The sequence below is a fragment of the Rattus norvegicus genome, chromosome 1 (assembly GCF_036323735.1).
Source record: "Rattus norvegicus strain BN/NHsdMcwi chromosome 1, GRCr8, whole genome shotgun sequence".
Lineage (NCBI taxonomy): Eukaryota > Metazoa > Chordata > Mammalia > Rodentia > Muridae > Rattus > Rattus norvegicus.
In genome coordinates this window covers 167,314,261-167,334,012 of record NC_086019.1, presented here as the reverse complement: position 1 = coordinate 167,334,012, position 19,752 = coordinate 167,314,261, and the positions used below count along the sequence as shown (strand labels likewise).

Here is a 19,752-nt window from a genome sequence, read left to right as displayed (position 1 = left end):
ATGGAGATTACAAACAGTAGCTGGTTCCAGCCACCTACCCTTCTTCTAACAGGCATTCCTGGACTAGAAGATGTGCAGATATGGTTCTGTATCCCACTATGTATCATGTACCTAATTGCCCTGCTTGGAAACTGCACCATCCTCTTTGTTATCAAAACCACCTCCATTCTTCATGAGCCTCAATACATATTCCTATCTATGCTGGCAGCTACAGACGTTGGTCTCTCTGTATCAACTCTGCCTACGGTAATGAATGTCTTCCTCCTGAATCACAGAGATATTGAGTTCCATTCTTGCTTGACACAGATGTTCTTTATCCATACCTTTTCTTCCATGGAGTCAGCCATCCTACTGGCCATGGCTTTTGACCGGTTTGTTGCTATTCGTAATCCATTACACTATACTGTAGTTTTAACTCCCCCTAGGATTATCAGGATGGGACTTGCAGTTGTTGTTAGGGGTGTGGTGTTAATGGTCCCCTTGCCAATCCTGCTCAAGAGGTTGCCTTTCTGTAAGGGTGTCATCCTGTCCCATTGTTATTGCTACCATCCTGACATCATGAAGCTGGCCTGTGGTCCTGTCAGGGTTAATATCATCTATGGATTGTCTCTAGTCCTCTGTTCCTTTGGAGTGGACTCTGTCCTTATTGTCATCTCTTACATCTTGATTTTGAAAACAGTGCTGGGTATTGCCTCGGGAGATGGTAAGCTCAAGGCACTCAACACCTGTGTCTCTCATATATTCACTGTCTTTATATTTTATGTCCCACTCATTGTTCTGGCCCTAATTCACAGGTTTGGTACATTTGCATCCCCTCTCCTCCATGTCACCATGGCCAATCTTTTTCTCTTCTTGACTCCTGTTCTAAACCCCTTGGTTTATAGCCTAAAAACCAAACAGATAAGGTCTGCAGTGTGTAAAATATTTAACGTTTGGGGAAACTTGCTCAAATAGCCACATAGGTCTTAGCAAAAGAGATGCCATACTTCTCTGCCCTTTCATCTCGTCTGCTTCTCACAAATATGCTTTTATTTCATGGAATAATTTGGGGCGAAATGAGAAGATATTTTTCTTCCAAGAACAGAGCAGTATTTTGATTATCATTAAAAATATCGTGATCTACTACACTATAAAATGAGAATACATAATGACATTCAGTGTGAAATATGCATATATTTTTGTTTAGTTACGTTTAAAGAAACAAATGAGTTATGAAAAATTTGAAGGGATGTGGAAACATAGCAGTTGCTACCCTCTTTTAGGAAACAAAAGCAAGCTTAGTTAACATAAGGGGGAAATGTCACTATTTTAAAAATATTTTTGAATGTTAATATATTTAATATTGCAAAAAAAATTGTTCTTTTAAATTTAAAAATATCCATTCAAGAAATCAAAGATAGAATATTCTGAAATGTGGGAGAAGGAAAGAACATTATACTTGGAGGAAGTAGAATATAATCATAGAAGTTCCTCTGGTGAAAGCATGACAAAGGTCAATAAAAGAGGGGACATCTGAATGTCCATCAGCTTTTACATTTACTTAATTAATTATAAAATTGATTTATATACCAGTTTTACTTAAATTTGTTGACTTTAATAAATTTAGTAGGCCACTGAAATACTTTGCTTGGGATAGACAGCTGCTCTTATTCTGATAGCACCCCCATAATACAATTATACTGAGTATCTATTAGGAAATAATTCCATATACATATTTGGAAATTATACAGTTTTTTGGTTACTATTGTAGTTTTATAATTGAAGTCTAGTATAAAGGATATTTGTTTTGTTATTATTTTTATTATATTTTGTAATATTCTTCACTTTCTCTTTCTCTTATACCTCATATACATGATCATAGAATATATGAAAAACCCACTTAAAATTCTTCCCTTAATTCTTGAATAATCATATAATGCAACATAGAAAATTCTGTTATCTGACATATATTTTCCCAGCTACCAAGTAATTTTCCAATGGAATAGCTGAGTGTCCTTTGTTTCAATTAAGTTCTGATAGTATCTATCTAGAGACAGCATTAAGTCAAAATGATTCAGGGTTGAATCTTGAATGACTATTCCAACTCTGGAATCACTGGGCCAACAGTGAGTTCTTTTCAATGGCATTTTGATGGAATTCTCAGCAGTTGTAGATGTCTATCATGAGCTCAAATTTTAAAGTATGATCAAGTAATTTATTGAGGAAAGAGAAAAAAAATTGCATCAGTCATAAGCCAAAGCCAAAAAACATATATAGTGCTGCTAAAGTAATAATAAAGATTTAATGCAATCATAATTATTTAAAAAAACTTTTATGTAATAAAGGGGCTCTAACAGTCCCGATTTAAGGCAAACACAGGCCTAGGCATGACACACATTGCATGCAAGGTTTTGCACTTTTACTTCTTTTCCTCCCCTTCCTTAAATATGTTAATTTCCTAAAGCTACCCCCACCCCAGGTCTATTCCCTTACTAGGCCACTGAGACAAAACACTAAGGTCCAATAATCAAATTTCATTATTTGGTTACTATGTCCAACAGGACTTGCCAAGCCACCTTAGCACAGACTCCCCCTTTCCCTTTAAAACTCACTCCTACAAAACACGCCCTCTTACGCATCTCTGTGTCTTTGTTCCTGTCTTCCTGCTTCTGTTTGCTGCAGCTGCTTTTGCAGTCCCACTCCACCCCCCACTTGCCTTCCATGGTAATAAACTCCTTTGGGTTAATTCCAGAGGGTCAATGTGCCTTTAACATAACACAGTGCACATCATTTTTAACTACAGGTGAGGTTAGAAGTATGGAATTCAGTTCCGCATTACATGAGAAAAGGCATCTAGAATGTATGAGGGAAGCTAACATTCAGATGTAGAAAAGTGAAAGCATTTAAGGTAAATTTAAGAAATACTAGTGAATGATACTAATGAAAAAGGAATTTAAAAGTGTGTACAGATAATGATATTAATCTTCACCCTGGAAACAAAAAATATAGTCATCCCTTAGGTACAGTGGGAATTTTGGGAGGAAAAGTGCATTCGAAGAAGTTTGTGGATTTAACCCTGGTTTTCATGCAGTTGAAGTCTATTGCTAAGAAAAACACATGCATACGGCCATGCCCATCTGAAGATCGCAAACCAGCTCCTCAAAGTGACGATCCAGTTTTTCTGTAACTGGAGCAAATGAAAGACACAAAACTAGGTAACTAGGTGAGCCATAGGAAGTCAGAATAAATGGTTTGTTCCTCTAAATGGATGTGAACACAGATCCAGGAGTATTTTGAGGAAGATATATACAAACTAATCCACACTCTGTGACAAGGATGGATGGTCAAAGGGTTGACGGTGGATATGAATTTTGTTTCATGGAAATAGTGCAAGAAAGAGAGAGGATATTTTAGAAAATAAAACAGAGTAAGAGGCAGAGGAAAGAAGACTAAGCAGAAAGTGAAGAAATGGGACTGGGGATTAGATGAAGTTTCTGAATATTTTATGGAATTATTTAGTTATAACCCTCATTTGGAACTATAAAAATGCAGTACCCATGAATAGAACCTAGCAAAATATCTAATCAAGAACTACTTTTTACCGTTCAGTTAGTAAAGTCTATCAAATCATTCATGAAGAAGTATAGAAGGAAATAAAACTCATGATTATATAAATGCAATGTCTTTATTTGTAAAAGTTGTAATTTCAACATTTTACCTTATTTTCATATATATATATATATATATATATATATATATATACATATATATATACATCCCAGATGTAAAAATACAGTAAAATAAGCAATCGTGTTAATTGTGAAATTGAAAATTGTACTTTTCTTCATTAAAATTGTCATTAATTTTCTGAATTGTTCATCTTCTCTGGATCTTCAAAGATTTTCTCAGGGCAGAACGAATCTGCTTGGTCTTCAGGCTATATACTATTGGGTTGAACATCGGGGGCATAAAGAGATAGATGTTTCCCAGGACTGCATGTGCTACTGGAGAACTTCTGTGGCTGATCCGATGCATCACAGTTATTGCCAGCAAAGGACCGTAGTAAATAAAGACAATGAAGATGTGAGACAAACAAGTATTGAGCGCCTTCATCTGACCTTCTCTGGAAGCGATCCCCATAACTGCTTGGAATATCAGAGCATAAGAGATGGCTATGAGCAGAAAGTCCACCCCAAAGGAAAATATAACCAAAACAAGCCCATAGAAAATATTGATCTTGACTTGGCCACAAGCTAGTTTCATGACATTTGGGTGGATACAGTAGGAGTAGGACAGCATCTGCCCCTTGCAGAATGGTAGCCTCTTGAGCAGAATAGGTAAGGGCATCATGAGTGCCACACCCCTCAGAAAAGCTGCCAGCCCCATCTTGGTGACTCGTGAGCTGGTTAGTATAGTCGTATATTGCAGTGGGTGACTGATGGCCACAAAGCGGTCAAAAGCCATAGCTAACAAGATTCCCGAGCCCATGGAAGAAGATGCATGGATGAAGAAGAGCTGAGCAAGACAACTATCAAATGCAATTTCATAGAAGTCGAAGATAAAAACTTTTAGCACCGAGAACAGCGTGGAGACAGACAGAACAATGTCAGCCCCAGCCAACATAGACAAAAAATGGTACTGGGGCTCCTGCAGACTCCTTTCAGTCCTCACTAAGTAAATTACAGTACAGTTCCCTGCCAATGTGGTGATGTACATTAGGCTCAGGAGTGGTCCCAGCCATAGGCGGGCACCCACCAGCCCTCTGAGGCCAGTGAGGATGAAGACATAAGGTTGAAATGTGGTATTAAATTCAGACATGGAAACTGTGAGAATCGCTGTGCAAAGTAGTTTCTCTGACACTGAACCCTAGAAAAAAGAGAAAGTTAAATGTCAGAGTCAAAAAATTCTAACGAATGTGGTAGACATCACCTGTGGAGAATAGTCATATTGGGAGTAAAATGACGTTAACAGTTACAGCAAGGAACGAATGTTTTCCTGAATATTGCCTTGGGGGTACTTTAAATGCTTTTCATCACTAATCTTCATGTAGTGAAGAGCCAGTTAACATGGCAGTGAAAATAAACAGTTCTTTTTGTTTTCAGTCCATTCCCGAACAAGCTGGATTCAAGAGCCTAGAATGAGCACCATGGGTTGGCAAGCATAAGTAGTAGTACATAAAAAACAAAAATCAGTTTCAAAGTCCTAACAAATTAAAACAAAGAAACAAAACAAACATGGGATTGCTAAGTGGGTAAGAGCATTTGCTCTGCGTGCACAGGACCAGTACAAATTCTAGAACAATGCAAAAAATAGAGTATGGTGGCAGGTGTCTGTAATCCCTGCACTGCCGGGTCAGAGAGAGAAGGGAGATCAATGGGACTTACTGGCTATAAGCCAATCTGCAGGTTCTGCGAGAGACTCTGTTTCAAGAGAGCATTGTGGAGAGTGATACAGCAGGACATATACTGTCACCCTTGAAATTCTATGTGTGTGCTTCTGTATGGTGGCACACATATATGTTAATGGACATACAATGTTATAAAAACAGAAGCAGTTGCCCTTGATGGCAGAGTATCCAGTGCCTCTGTCTTCTCACTATAGATGAAATCTGAGTTGAAACAAGCCTTGGCTCTTTCTTTTCTGCTCCCCACAAGCACACATTTGTGTATTTAGATATATTCCTGTTCTAAATACATGGTGATTCTATGTCTCTGTTGTATCTTTAAAAGTATTATGTAAACATATTTAAATGTATCAGAATACATAATATTTATTATAAACATATTTATATTTCTTTATTTTTGACTACATATATAATAATTTAACATGTGTCATTTTACTGTCTTTATTATATGTTCTTCTTCTATGGTAGAAATATAAATATGAGACCTGTTAGCATTCCATATATTAATTTCAATAATTTCAATATAATACCTAATAATTATTGATAAATAATTAGAAGCTTACAAACTAGGTTCATGTCACTTGTGGATATATTTCCCCTCTCTGCCTCTTTGGTTGTTTAAAAATAATGGACCATCTAAAATATTGTTTTTCTGTGAAAACTTATCTTCCTTTATTTCTAGAAAAAATAAATGCTTGTGAAACGTCTATACTTTTGTGAATTATTCTTCTATATTTTTAAATATCTTTTTCTATGGACATTAAAAAAATGACTAGTATCAGTTTCAATCAATTCCTCCTCCTCCATCACTAATTATTTTTATTCTTTGCTTCTGGATGTTTTTAAATACATATTTTCATCTTAATCTCTAACATTACCTTCAGAAAACTTTAAATTTAAAATCTCTGAAACTAAAGTCATACTCTCAATACAGTTAGATACCACAAGTGTTTTTGTGATATGCCCATCTAATAATCTTTATTAATCTTCCTATCTGTAATTCATCATAACTAACCTACATTAATTAGATCTATTGCTGCCGATTAGTATTTTAATTAATCTCGAATTTTTACTTGATCTTTGAATTAAATAATAGAATTAAAAAAACAACAACAAAAACCCAGCACAGAATAAATTAGGCAGGCCCCATATGGGATCTTGGAGACTGAAACAGCATTGACTGAATCAGGTCCTCTGCATCTGTGCTATGGCTGTTAGCTCAGTGTTTTTGTGGGACTTCTGACAGTGGGCTAGTATATCTCTGACTTTTTTGCTTCCCCCTGGGTTGCTTTGTCCAGCTTCAATGTACTGGGCTTTTGCCTTGTCTTACTATGTTTTGGGTTATCAGGTTTGGATGTTGTCTTTTGGAAGCCTGTTCCTTTCTGAAGAAAAACAGGTTGGGAGTGGATCCAGTAGAGAGAAGAGAGGAGGATGATGGGGAGCTAGGAGGTGTAGTGAGAGGGAAAAATATGGTAGGGATATATTGTATGAGAGAAGAACCTATTTTCAACAGAAAAAAGAAGGCCTTTTAAGAGAAAGAGAGAATTAAAAAGACATTTGGGGATAGAATATACAATGTTATTGAAAAAACCCATAATTTTAACAAGGTAATTTTTTAGTATCTAAAAGTGTTGAACTGGACAAGTGAAATGTATACCTGTTAATACAATTTGTAGTAATATGTAGAGTCCTTAAGACGTAGGCTCAAGATGGTTATATCTGAATTGTGTGGCAGATCTTTTATCAGATTTTTGAGGAACCACCACACCAATTTATATAGTGGTTCTAATAGTTTACATTCTCACCGAAAATAAATATTCCTTTATTCAAAAAAAATACTAAGTACATTTTAAGATAACATTATAGAAAATATCAAATCAAGAATATTGTCTCTATGTACCTTTTTAGTTTCTTCTTTAACTGTAGGATAAATGTCAAGTTTCTCTTCGCATTTTCAATAAAACAAAAATTAATTAAAATTACACTAAAATGTTTGTTGTTTGTTCATTTAAAGATTAAGTTCTATACCTTTCTACGAGGGAGAAAATAACTAGGTAAGAAACAAAAGCAACTGTTCAGGAACGATGACAAAATTTTCACTAAAACATAAGCTGTTGGTTCCACAGAACCTTAGAGAGCTCCCAAGTTCAGAGAGGAACAGACAAAACTGGAGAGAGCAAGAAGAGAAAATAGAGTCAGAGCTGGAGTAATTAAAATTCTATTCATTAAGTATAGCTACCGTGTGACAGTTTCACTTTCCTTTCTTCTTGCCTGTCCTCTCCTGTCGTCTTTCCTAGGCACGTGTTGAATGGAAAGAGGGAAGTGGATGTCTCTTTCTTAAAGAACCTATGAAGGCAAGGCTTGATCAGAATGAATGTCAGTCTAAAGGCAACGTCATTCAAGCACCCTAAGATTGACAGCTGTCTTATGACATCCATGTCTTCATCAATCCAGTAATTAATTGCATATTTCTTGAACAAACTATATAGAGGCATTTTTCTATGCACTTAGGGTACATCTATTAAACATTTTTGTTTACAATAGAATTCATATTTATTTTAAAACTTGCCATGACATACAGCTATATAATCACATTAATATTTTTAGAAAGTGAACTAAGTGACCTATTCTCAACTTTATCATAAAAGGTTTAAAAAATCCTTGAGGAAAAAAGTAAATTGAAGTTCAACATTGTATAGGCATTTACACAGAAGAAAACATTTTCCTGGGCTTATGTGATTATGGTCTTAGAATATACTAAGTATAGAGGACAGTGATGCAAGTTTGTGAAAGAAACTGGTAAGTCAGAAGGAACATACACAGAGAAATGAATTCCAGATAATTAAGTGAGAAAACAAGGCCAAGGGCATGAGGAAGAGAAAAGCTGAAAGATAACTCAACTGATCAAAGAGTGGCTGTTAGGAGGCAGAGAAAGACTGAGATTATGCCAAGACAATGCTGCATATATTACAAAGACGACATTGTAATAATCTTTTCACTTACCAAAGGTTTTAAAGAAAAGTCAATGATGTAACTTCATTTTCCTTTATTTAAATCCATTTTTTTGTGTTCTTTAGAAAATAAGTGGGAAAAACTACATGAAAAGGCACACATGATAAGCATAGTTTAGCTTCCCATGGACAAACCAGGATTGGGATGTATTTGCTTATGAGACTAAGAGTGAATGATCTCAACCTTTATTTTGAAGAGTTTCAGTATGGTTTTAAATCATTGTTTACCATCAGATTGTCATACTGTGCTTAGCAATTTTTGTCCAATAATGTTTAAGTCTTCCTCTCTATAAATGCATAAATATTAATCAGAATAAACTAAGACCCACCCAATAATGCTATGTCTTAATGTAAAAGAGCTCTTCAGTGTGAATGAAAAAAAAGTCTGATCATTATATTTATATTCTGTTTTCTTATTGTCTATTCTACATCCATATCCTAGGTAGAGTCCCAAGAACACCAAGCTTCCATTTACCTCGGTATCTGTGACTGGAGAAGTTGAATGAGGCTTGCACTTCACTTCTCTCAGAATTGTCAATGGAGTATTTATTATATAAGCTAATGTTCCCAAAGGCATTGCATACAACCTCTCTCCTCCTCTCTTCTTCCCTCTCCCTCTCTCTATTTCTTTCTCCACTTCTCTTTTTACTTGTTACTAAAACATACAGATGAACACACACACACACACACACACACACATGCACACACACACACACACACACGCACACACACACACCCCTATTTCAACAGTTTTTACAATAAATAATGAAGTAAGACATGATTTGGTTAAGGATGATCAGCAATAGGGTTATTAATTAAAACAAACTAATCATATTCTGAGACTACTGTCAAGAGAAAGCAAACATTTAAAACTAAAAAAGTTTCAATTTTGTTAGTAATGATAGGAAAATGAGAGCCAAGGTTAGATGAGGTCTAATCTCTAGAGATGTCATAATAAATATCAATTTTGTATCATTAATTAGGGATAAAAACATTATCATCTAATTAATTGGTAAATCTTATAATGTGTTTGTTATTCAGTAGAATAACAAAGAATATGAGGAGGCAACTACACGCTTAGAAAAATCTATACACATACAAAAGGAAAGTGTTTGACTTCTTTTATAAAAAAGAATAGGCAAGAAGGCTTAGCTGATAAAGATGATTTCATCAGAGCCTGAGGACATGAGTTCCATTTCTGAAACCCAAATGCTGGAAGGAAAAATCAAGAACTGCTTGTTAGCCTCTAACCTCCACATGAACAAAATAGATAAATAACCAAATAAGTTGAATTTTTTTAAAAAATTACAACAAAATGGGTAAATGCTGATCTTTTCAACAAATCTTGCTGATAAAACATAATATCCATATTAAAAAAGTTAATTTAATGCCAAGAGTTAATAGTCAAGACTATATTGTGAAATATAAAACATCTTTTTAGACAATATTCTTATATCAGATACTGTACATATTGTAACTGTTTTAAGAAGTATGGTTCTTAGAAAAGATAGTTAAGAAAATGAAGATAAATCCTATTACTAAAAGTAATTCTTTGAAATTACACAAAATATGCTCAATAATGAAAATATGAGCTAGACAGAGAGGCAGACACGCCTGGGAAACCAGAAGAGACTGCACTCTGCGCACATCCAGACGCCAGAGGAAAACACCAAACGCCATCTGGAACCCTGGTGCACGGAGGCTCCCGGAAAAGGCGGCGTAGATCTCCTCGGTTGCTGCCTCCGCGGAGAGGTCTTAGGCAGTACCCCACGAGCACACTTGAGCCTCGGAACCTCAGGTAGGACCAACTTTTCCCCTGCAAGTGACCTGCCTGGTGAACTCAGGACACACAGAGGCAGAATTCCTCTGAGACCGGGCACTTCCTGTGTTTACCGGAAGTCCCACACCCGCGGATCCCGGCCCGCAGCAGCTCTCTGCTCCCAAACCCCGTGGGAGAGAGACCTCACCGCCTGGTCAGGTGGGCACTCCTGAGGCTGCAGAGCGGAGGAGACCACCAACACTGCCCACCCCTGCCCACATCCCTGGCCCAAGAGGAAACTGTATAAGGCCTCTGGGTTCCCGTAGGGGAGGGCCCAGGAGCGGCAGGACCCCTGCGCCTGAGACACCGCCGGAATCTGAAGGAAACAGACCGGATAAACAGTTCTCTGCACCCAAATCCCGTGGGAGGGAGAGCTAAACCTACAGAGAGGCAGACACGCCTGGGAAACCAGAAGAGACTGCACTCTGCGCACATCCAGACGCCAGAGGAAAACACCAAACGCCATCTGGAACCCTGGTGCACGGAGGCTCCCGGAAAGAGCGGCGCAGATCTTCCCGGTTGCTGCCGCCGCGGAGAGGACTTAGGCAGTACCCCACGAGCACACTTGAGCCTCGGAACCTCAGGTAGGACCAACTTTTCCCCTGCAAGTGACCTGCCTGGTGAACTCAGGACACACAGAGGCAGAATTCCTCTGAGACCGGGCACTTCCTGTGTTTACCGGAAGTCCCACACCCGCGGATCCCGGCCCGCAGCAGCTCTCTGCTCCCAAACCCCGTGGGAGAGAGACCTCACCGCCTGGTCAGGTGGGCACTCCTGAGGCTGCAGAGCAGAGGAGACCACCAACACTGCCCACCCCTGCCCACATCCCTGGCCCAAGAGGAAACTGTATAAGGCCTCTGGGTTCCCGTAGGGGAGGGCCCAGGAGCGGCAGGACCCCTGCGCCTGAGACACCGCCGGAATCTGAAGGAAACAGACCGGATAAACAGTTCTCTGCACCCAAATCCCGTGGGAGGGAGAGCTAAACCTACAGAGAGGCAGACACGCCTGGGAAACCAGAAGAGACTGCACTCTGTGCACATCCAGACGCCAGAGGAAAACACCAAACGCCATCTGGAACCCTGGTGCACGGAGGCTCCCGGAAAGAGCGGCGCAGATCTTCCCGGTTGCTGCCGCCGCAGAGAAGACTTAGGCAGTACCCCACGAGCACACTTGAGCCTCGGAACCTCAGGTAGGACCAACTTTTCCCCTGCAAGTGACCTGCCTGGTGAACTCAAGACACAGGCCCACAGGAACAGCTAAAGACCTGTAGAGAGGAAAAACTACAAGCCCGAAAGCAGAACACTCTGTCCCCATAACTGGCTGAAAGAAAACAGGAAAACAGGTCTACAGCACTCCTGACACACAGGCTTATAGGACAGTCTAGCTACTGTCAGAAATAGCAGAACAAAGTAACACTAGAGATAATCTGATGGCAGGAGGCAAGCGCAGGAACCCAAGCAACAGAAACCAAGACTACATGGAATCATCGGAGCCCAATTCTCCCACCAAAATAAACATGGAATATCCAAACAAACCAGAAAAGCAAGATCTAGTTTCAAAATCATATTTGATCATGATGCTAGAGGCCTTCAAGAAAGACGTGAAGAACTCCCTTAGAGAACAAGTAGAAGCCTACAGAGAAGAATCGCAAAAATGCCTGAAAGAATTCCAGGAAAACACAATCAAACAGTTGAAGGAATTAAAAATGGAAATAGAAGCAATCAAGAAAGAACACATGGAAACAACCCTGGATATAGAAAATCAAAAGAAGAGACAAGGAGCTGTAGATAGAAGCCTCACCAACAGAATACAAGAGATGGAAGAGAGAATCTCGGGAGCAGAAGATTCCCTAGAAATCATTGACTCAACTGTCAAAGATAGTGTAAAGCGGAAAAAGCTACTGGTCCAAAACATACAGGAAATCCAGGACTCAATGAGAAGATCAAACCTAAGGATAATAGGTATAGAAGAGAGTGAAGACTCCCAGCTCAAAGGACCAGTAAATATCTTCAACAAAATCATAGAAGAAAACTTCCCTAACCTAAAAAAAGAGATACCCATAGGCATACAAGAAGCCTACAGAACTCCAAATAGATTGGACCAGAAAAGAAACACCTCCTGTCACATAATAGTCAAAACACCAAACGCACAAAATAAAGAAAGAATATTAAAAGCAGTAAGGGAAAAAGGTCAAGTAACATATAAAGGCAGACCTATCAGAATCACACCAGACTTTTCGCCAAAAACTATGAAAGCCAGAAGATCCTGGACAGATGTCATACAGACCTTAAGAGAACACAAGTGCCAGCCCAGGTTACTGTATCCTGCAAAACTCTCAATTAACATAGATGGAGAAACCAAAATATTCCATGACAAAGACAAATTTACACAATATCTTTCTACAAATCCAGCACTACAAAGGATAATAAAGGGTAAAGCCCAACATAAGGAGACAAGCTATACCCTAGAAGAAGCAAGAAACTAATCGTCTTGGCAAGAAAACAAAGAGAAGAAAAGCACACAAACATAACCTCACATCCAAATATGAATAAAACAGGAAGCAATAATCACTATTCCTTAATATCTCTCAACATCAATGGCCTCAACTCCCCAATAAAAAGACATAGATTAACAAACTGGATACGCAACGAGGACCCTGCATTCTGCTGCCTACTGGAAACACACCTCAGAGACAAAGACAGACACTACCTCAGGGTGAAAGGCTGGAAAACAACTTTCCAAGCAAATGGTCAGAAGAAGCAAGCTGGAGTAGCCATTCTAATATCAAATAAAATCAATTTTCAATTAAAAGTCATCAAGAAAGATAAGGAAGGACACTTCATATTCATCAAAGGGAAAATCAACCAAGATGAACTCTCAATCCTAAATATCTATGCCCCAAATACAAGGGCACCTACATACGTAAAAGAAACCTTACTAAAGCTCAAAACACACATTGCACCTCACACAATAATAGTGCGAGATTTCAACACCCCACTCTCATCAATGGACAGATCATGGAAACAGAAATTACACAGAGACGTAGACAGACTAAGAGAAGTCATGAGCCAAATGGACGTAACAGATATTTATAGAACATTCTATCCTAAAGCAAAAGGATATACCTTCTTCTCAGCTCCGCATGGTACTTTCTCCAAAATTGACCATATAGTTGGTCAAAAAACGGGCCTCAACAGGAACAGAAAGATAGAAATAATCCCATGCGTGCTATCAGACCACCACGGCCTAAAACTGGTCTTCAATAACAATAAGGGAAGAATGCCCACATATACGTGGAAATTGAACAATGCTCTACTCAATGATAACCTAGTCAAGGAAGAAATAAAGAAAGAAATTAAAAACTTTTTAGAATTTAATGAAAATGAAGGTACAACATACTCAAACTTATGGGACACAATGAAAGCTGTGCTAAGAGGAAAACTCATAGCGCTGAGTGCCTGCAGAAAGAAACAGGAAAGAGCATATGTCAGCAGCTTGACAGCACACCTAAAAGCTCTAGAACAAAAAGAAGCAAATACACCCAGGAGGAGTATAAGGCAGGAAATAATCAAACTCAGAGCTGAAATCAACCAAGTAGAAACAAAAAGGACCATAGAAAGAATCAACAGAACCAAAAGTTGGTTCTTTGAGAAAATCAACAAGATGGATAAACCCTTAGCCAGACTAATGAGAGGACCCAGAGAGTGTGTCCAAATTAACAAAATCAGAAATGAAAAGGGAGACATAACTACAGATTCAGAGGAAATTCAAAAAATCATCAGATCTTAGTATAAAAGCCTATATTCAACAAAACTTGAAAATCTACAGGAAATGGACAATTTCCTAGACAAATATCAGGTACCAAAGTTAAATCAGGAACAGATAAACCAGTTAAACAACCCCATAACTACTAAGGAAATAGAAGCAGTCATTAAAGGTCTCCCAATCAAAAAGAGCCCAGGTCCAGACGGGTTTAGTGCAGAATTCTATCAAACCTTCATAGAAGACCTCATACCAATATTATCCAAACTATACCACAAAATTGAAACAGATGGATCACTCCCGAATTCCTTCTATGAAGCCACAATTACTCTTATACCTAAACCACACAAAGACCCAACAAAGAAAGAGAACTTCAGACCAATTTCCCTTATGAATATCGACGCAAAAATACTCAATAAAATTCTGGCAAACCGAATCCAAGAGCACATTAAAACAATCATCCACCATGATCAAGTAGGCTTCATCCCAGGCATGCAGGGATGGTTTAATATACGGAAAACCATCAACGTGATCCATTATATAAACAAACTGAAAGAACAAAACTGCATGAGCATTTCATTAGATGCTGAGAAAGCATTTGACAAAATTCAACACCCCTTCATGATAAAAGTCCTGGAAAGAATAGGAATTCAAGGCCCATACCTAAACATAGTAAAAGCCATATACAGCAAACCAGTTGCTAACATTAAACTAAATGGAGAGAAACTTGAAGCAATCCCACTAAAATCAGGGACTAGACAAGGCTGCCCACTCTCTCCCTACTTATTCAATATAGTTCTTGAAGTTCTAGCCAGAGCAATCAGACAACAAAAGGAGGTCAAGGGGATACAGATCGGAAAAGAAGAAGTCAAAATATCACTATTTTCAGATGATATGATAGTTTATTTAAGTGATCCCAAAAATTCCACCAGAGAACTACTAAAGCTGATAAACAACTTCAGCAAAGTGGCTGGGTATAAAATTAACTCAAATAAATCAGTAGCCTTCCTCTACACAAAAGAGAAACAAGCCGAGAAAGAAATTAGGGAAACGACACCCTTCATAATAGACCCAAATAATATAAAGTACCTCGGTGTGACTTTAACCAAGCAAGTAAAAGATCTGTACAATAAGAACTTCAAGAAACTGAAGAAAGAAATTGAAGAAGACCTCAGAAGATGGAAAGATCTCCCATGCTCATGGATTGGCAGGATTAATATAGTAAAAATGGCCATTTTACCAAATGTGATCTACAGATTCAATGCAATCCCCATCAAAATACCAATCTAATTCTTCAAAGAGTCAGAACAATTCGCAAATTCATCTGGAATAACAAAAAACCCAGGATAGCTAAAACTATCCTCAACAATAAAAGGACTTCAGGGGGAATCATTATCCCTGAACTCAAGCAGTATTACAGAGCAATAGTGATAAAAACTGCATGGTATTGGTACAGAGACAGACAGATAGAACAATGGAATAGAATTGAAGACCCAGAAATGAACCCACACACCTATGGTCACTTGATTTTTGACAAAAGAGCCAAAACCACCCAATGGAAAAAAGATAGCATTTTCAGCAAATGGTGCTGGTTCAACTGGAGGTCAACATGTAGAAGAATGCAGATCGATCCATGCTTATCACCCTGTACAAAGCTTAAGTCCAAGTGGATCAAGGACCTCCACATCAAACCTGATACACTCAAACTTATAGAAGAAAAACTAGGGAAGCATCTGGAACACATGGGCACTGGAAAAAATTTCCTGAACAAAACACCAATGGCTTATGCTCTAAGATCAAGAATCGACAAATGGGATCTCATAAAACTGGAAAGCTTCTGTAAGGCAAAGGACACCGTGGTTAGGACAAATCGGCAACCAACACATTGGGAAAAGATCTTTACCAATCCTACAACAGATAGAGGCCTTATATCCAAAATATACAAAGAACTCAAGAAGTTAGACCGCAGGGAGACAAATAACCCTATTAAAAAATGGGGTTCAGAGCTAAACAAAGAATTCACAGCTGAGGAATGCCGAATGGCTGAGAAACACCTAAAGAAATGTTCAACATCTTTAGTCATAAGGGAAATGCAAATCAAAACAACCCTGAGATTTCACCTCACACCAGTGAGAATGGCTAAGATCAAAAACTCAGGTGACAGCAGATGCTGGCGAGGATGCGGAGAAAGAGGAACACTCCTCTATTGTTGGTGTGATTGCAGACTGGTACAACCATTCTGGAAATCAGTCTGGAGGTTCCTCAGAAAATTGGACATTGAACTGCCTGAGGATCCAGCTATACCTCTCTTGGGCATATACCCAAAAGATGCCCCAACATATACAAAAGGCACGTGCTCCACTATGTTCATCGCAGCCTTATTTATAATAGCCAGAAGCTGGAAAGAACCCAGATGCCCTTCAACAGAGGAATGGATACAGAAAATATGGTACATCTACACAATGGAATATTACTCAGCTATCAAAAACAACGGCTTTATGAAATTCGTAGGCAAATGGTTGGAACTGGAAAATATCATCCTGAGTGAGCTAACCCAAACACAGAAAGACATACATGGTATGCACTCACTGATAAGTGGCTATTAGCCCAAATGCTTGAATTACCCTAGATGCCTAGAACAAATGAAACTCGAGACGGATGATCAAAATGTGAATGCTTCACTCCTTCTCTAAAAGGGGAACAAGAATACCCTTGGCAGGGAAGAGAGAGGCAAAGATTAAAACAGAGACTGAAGGAACTCCCATTCAGAGCCTGCCCCACATGTGGCCCATACATATACAGCCACCCAATTAGACAAGATGGATGAAGCAAAGAAGTGCAGACCGACAGGAGCCGGATGTAGATCTCTCCTGAGAGACACAGCCAGAATACAGCAAATACAGAGGCGAATGCCAGCAGCAAACCACTAAACTGAGAATAGGACCCCCGTTGAAGGAATCAGAGAAAGAACTGGAAGAGCTTGGAGGGGCTCGAGACCCCATATGTACAACAATGCCAAGCAACCAGAGCTTCCAGGGACTAAGCCACTACCTAAAGACTATGCATGGAGTGATCCTGGACTCTGACCTCATAGGTAGCAATGAATATCCTAGTAAGAGCACCAGTGGAAGGGGAAGCCCTGGGTCCTGCTAAGACTGAACCCCCAGTGAACTAGACTATGGGGGGAGGGCGGCAATGGGGGGATGGTTGGGAGGGGAACACCTATAAGGAAGGGGAGGGGGGAGGGGTATGTTTACCGGGAAACCAAAGAATTATTATTACGTATTAAATAAATTAAAAAAAAATTTTAAAAAAAAGAAAATTTTTATGTAAAAATTAAATTTCTATTGAAATGAAAAAAAAATCTAGCCTATGGGGCTGGAGAGATGGCTCAGTGTTTAAGAGCAATGGCTGTTCTTCCAGAGGTCCTGAGTTCAATTCCCAGCAACCACAAGGTGGTTCACAACCATCTGTAATGGGATCCAATGCCCTCTTCTGGTGTGTCTGAAGACAGCTACAGTGTACTCATCATATACATAAAATAAATAAAATATTTAAAAAATGTATAGATAAGTTAAAAAAAGAAAATATGAGCTAAATGTTTTCAGTAAAATCAAGACAACAGTATTACTGTAGTTATAATGCATTTTAATGAATTTACTTCCTTTTATTTATTAAATTAGTTTCTTGATCAGAATCAAAGGTAAATTTATTTTTCTGCTGTTTTATTTCAGAATTTTTACCAAGAGCAATGTCTAAATATATCAATGACTTATGTGTTAAGCTGCATTAGTTATAGAACTGTTCGTTTGTCTTCTGTTGCAGAGGTACCCAGCCAATTGTTAATAATTAATAGTGTCAACTATGAAGTTGTTCAAAATTGCTTGTTATTTTAGAGTACACTATTTCCCAGATTATTTGAAAGCAGTCAAATGGATTAAATATATTTAAATAAATTTTTGTCACATTAATATAAGTTATTGATACTGAAGAAATGTATTAGTGGTTAAAACATGTGATGCACTTGTAGAGGATCCAGGTTTAGTTCTTAGCACCCATGTGGTGCCTCACAATCATTTGTAACTTCATTTCAGGGGATTGGATGCCCTTTTATGGAAATCAGATATTCATGTATTGTACATACATATAAGAAGAAAAACACTTATCAGAAAATGAAAATATTTTTTAAATGAAGTTACTAATACAGATGTTTAATGGCATAAAATATTCATTAATTTTATAATATCGAAGATGTAAAAGGATGATACATGTTTAAAAAGATTTGAGAAACTGTTCTTAAAACATTTTTTATGGCATGTGACTGCTAAGGTATACAAAAATCAAGTATATCCCTAACATAATAGCCTCTAAGACTTCCTTTCCCTTGGACTCTGACAAGAAACATTTAAATTGATGTCAGTTTTCTGGAAACCTGGAAATGTACTTGAGCCGGAGGGGATGGAAACAGACAGAAGTTCCCGTTATTTGTGTTTCTGATGCTTCTTAAATAATCTCTTTCCCAGAGAAAGGGTGCACTCAATGCTTATTAAAATACCTGCCTCTAGCCAGTAAGTGTCTAACAGAGCAGAACCAGGCAAATGCTTTTGAAATGAAGATCATTTTCAGTCCTTTATTATTTACTCATGGAATGTCCATCTTCTGAGAAGCTCTTGATCCTGATTCTCACTGTCTTCCTCCCCTTCATATGCTAAGTCAAAGCAAGGTCAGGCTCCACCAATTACATTGTTGCAAGCTTTGCCTTGACTTTAGTACTAGAGTGGAAACTGTATGACAACGGTGTCTTCTTTTCCTGCTAACTAGTAAATGTGTCAATCATAATTGTAAAAATTTTATGATCAATGAGTTCAACTATTATTTCAAGTCTCACTTAACTTTCTTATTATTATTACTTCTTTTCTTTGATCAGATTATAATGTAATTACCGAATTTTCCCCTTCCCTTTCCTTCCTGAAAGCTTTCCCATATACACATCCTTGCTTTTGTTCAAAGCCATAACCTCCTTATTCACTAATCATTGTTACATGCATATATGTATATGTATATGATTATATATTTCTACATACAGCATTCTCAGTCTGTATAACGTTAATTGTATGTATGTTTTCAGGACTGACCAATACCACATGGTAAGCCTTTAAAGTTTCTTAAAACAGAGTCAGACCTTTGTTATGCTGTTACGAGCTTATTGATCATCAGAGATAATTGATTTTTCTTTCTCTGTTTTGGAAGGCAAGATTTAAATGCCTACATTTAACTTGGAAACAGACAAGGTCTGAGTAATGTGTCAATTCTCAATGAATGAGAATAACCCCTTCTTAGATGTTTAAAAAATATTTTTCCAGAGAGTATCTTTAATTATATTATTGACGATTATTATGTTGTCATCAGGTATTGTGAATTATATGATCACATACTTATCATCCATTTTCATGTTATCTTCATTTAACTCTGTAGCTAGACCTTCATGAATTATGTATGACACAGAGTTAGATCCTTCAGCTTCTCAGTCATGGTAGTATTCAGTAAGTTTGAATTAGGATTTTTCCTCATTACTACCAAAATATACGCTCATTAGTCAACAAACGCAATCATCTTTGTGCTCTTTTGAGAGCTTTCTGCTGATCCTTTGCCCCTTATTTGAGGGAATGAATACTATTTAGTGTTAGAACTCATGGTGACCAGAATACTATTTGGCACTCAGTTGAGCCTGAATGATATTTTTAAAATCACTGCAGGTTTTCATACACAGAAAAACC

General features: G+C 38.0%; 2 protein-coding genes across 2 annotated transcripts; one reads left to right on the top strand and one right to left on the bottom strand.

The window, feature by feature from the left end:
* On the top strand, positions 1 to 954 carry Or51ac3 (olfactory receptor family 51 subfamily AC member 3). The gene has a single exon (NM_001000952.1). It carries the CDS (start codon positions 1 to 3, stop codon positions 952 to 954), a length of 954 nt encoding a protein of 317 aa, NP_001000952.1.
* Positions 955 to 3,855: 2,901 nt separating this feature from the next.
* Positions 3,856 to 4,797, bottom strand: Or51ah3 (olfactory receptor family 51 subfamily AH member 3). The gene has a single exon (NM_001000149.1). The coding sequence runs from the start codon at positions 4,795 to 4,797 to the stop codon at positions 3,856 to 3,858; it is 942 nt and encodes a 313-aa protein (NP_001000149.1).
* Positions 4,798 to 19,752: the final 14,955 nt, after the last annotated feature.

Excerpts from the sequence above, each read along its gene's own strand:
- Or51ac3 (NM_001000952.1), top strand. The coding sequence starts at position 1 with ATGGAGATTACAAACAGTAGCTGGTTCCAGCCACCTACCCTTCTTCTA.
- Or51ah3 (NM_001000149.1), bottom strand. The coding sequence starts at position 4,797 with ATGTCTGAATTTAATACCACATTTCAACCTTATGTCTTCATCCTCACT.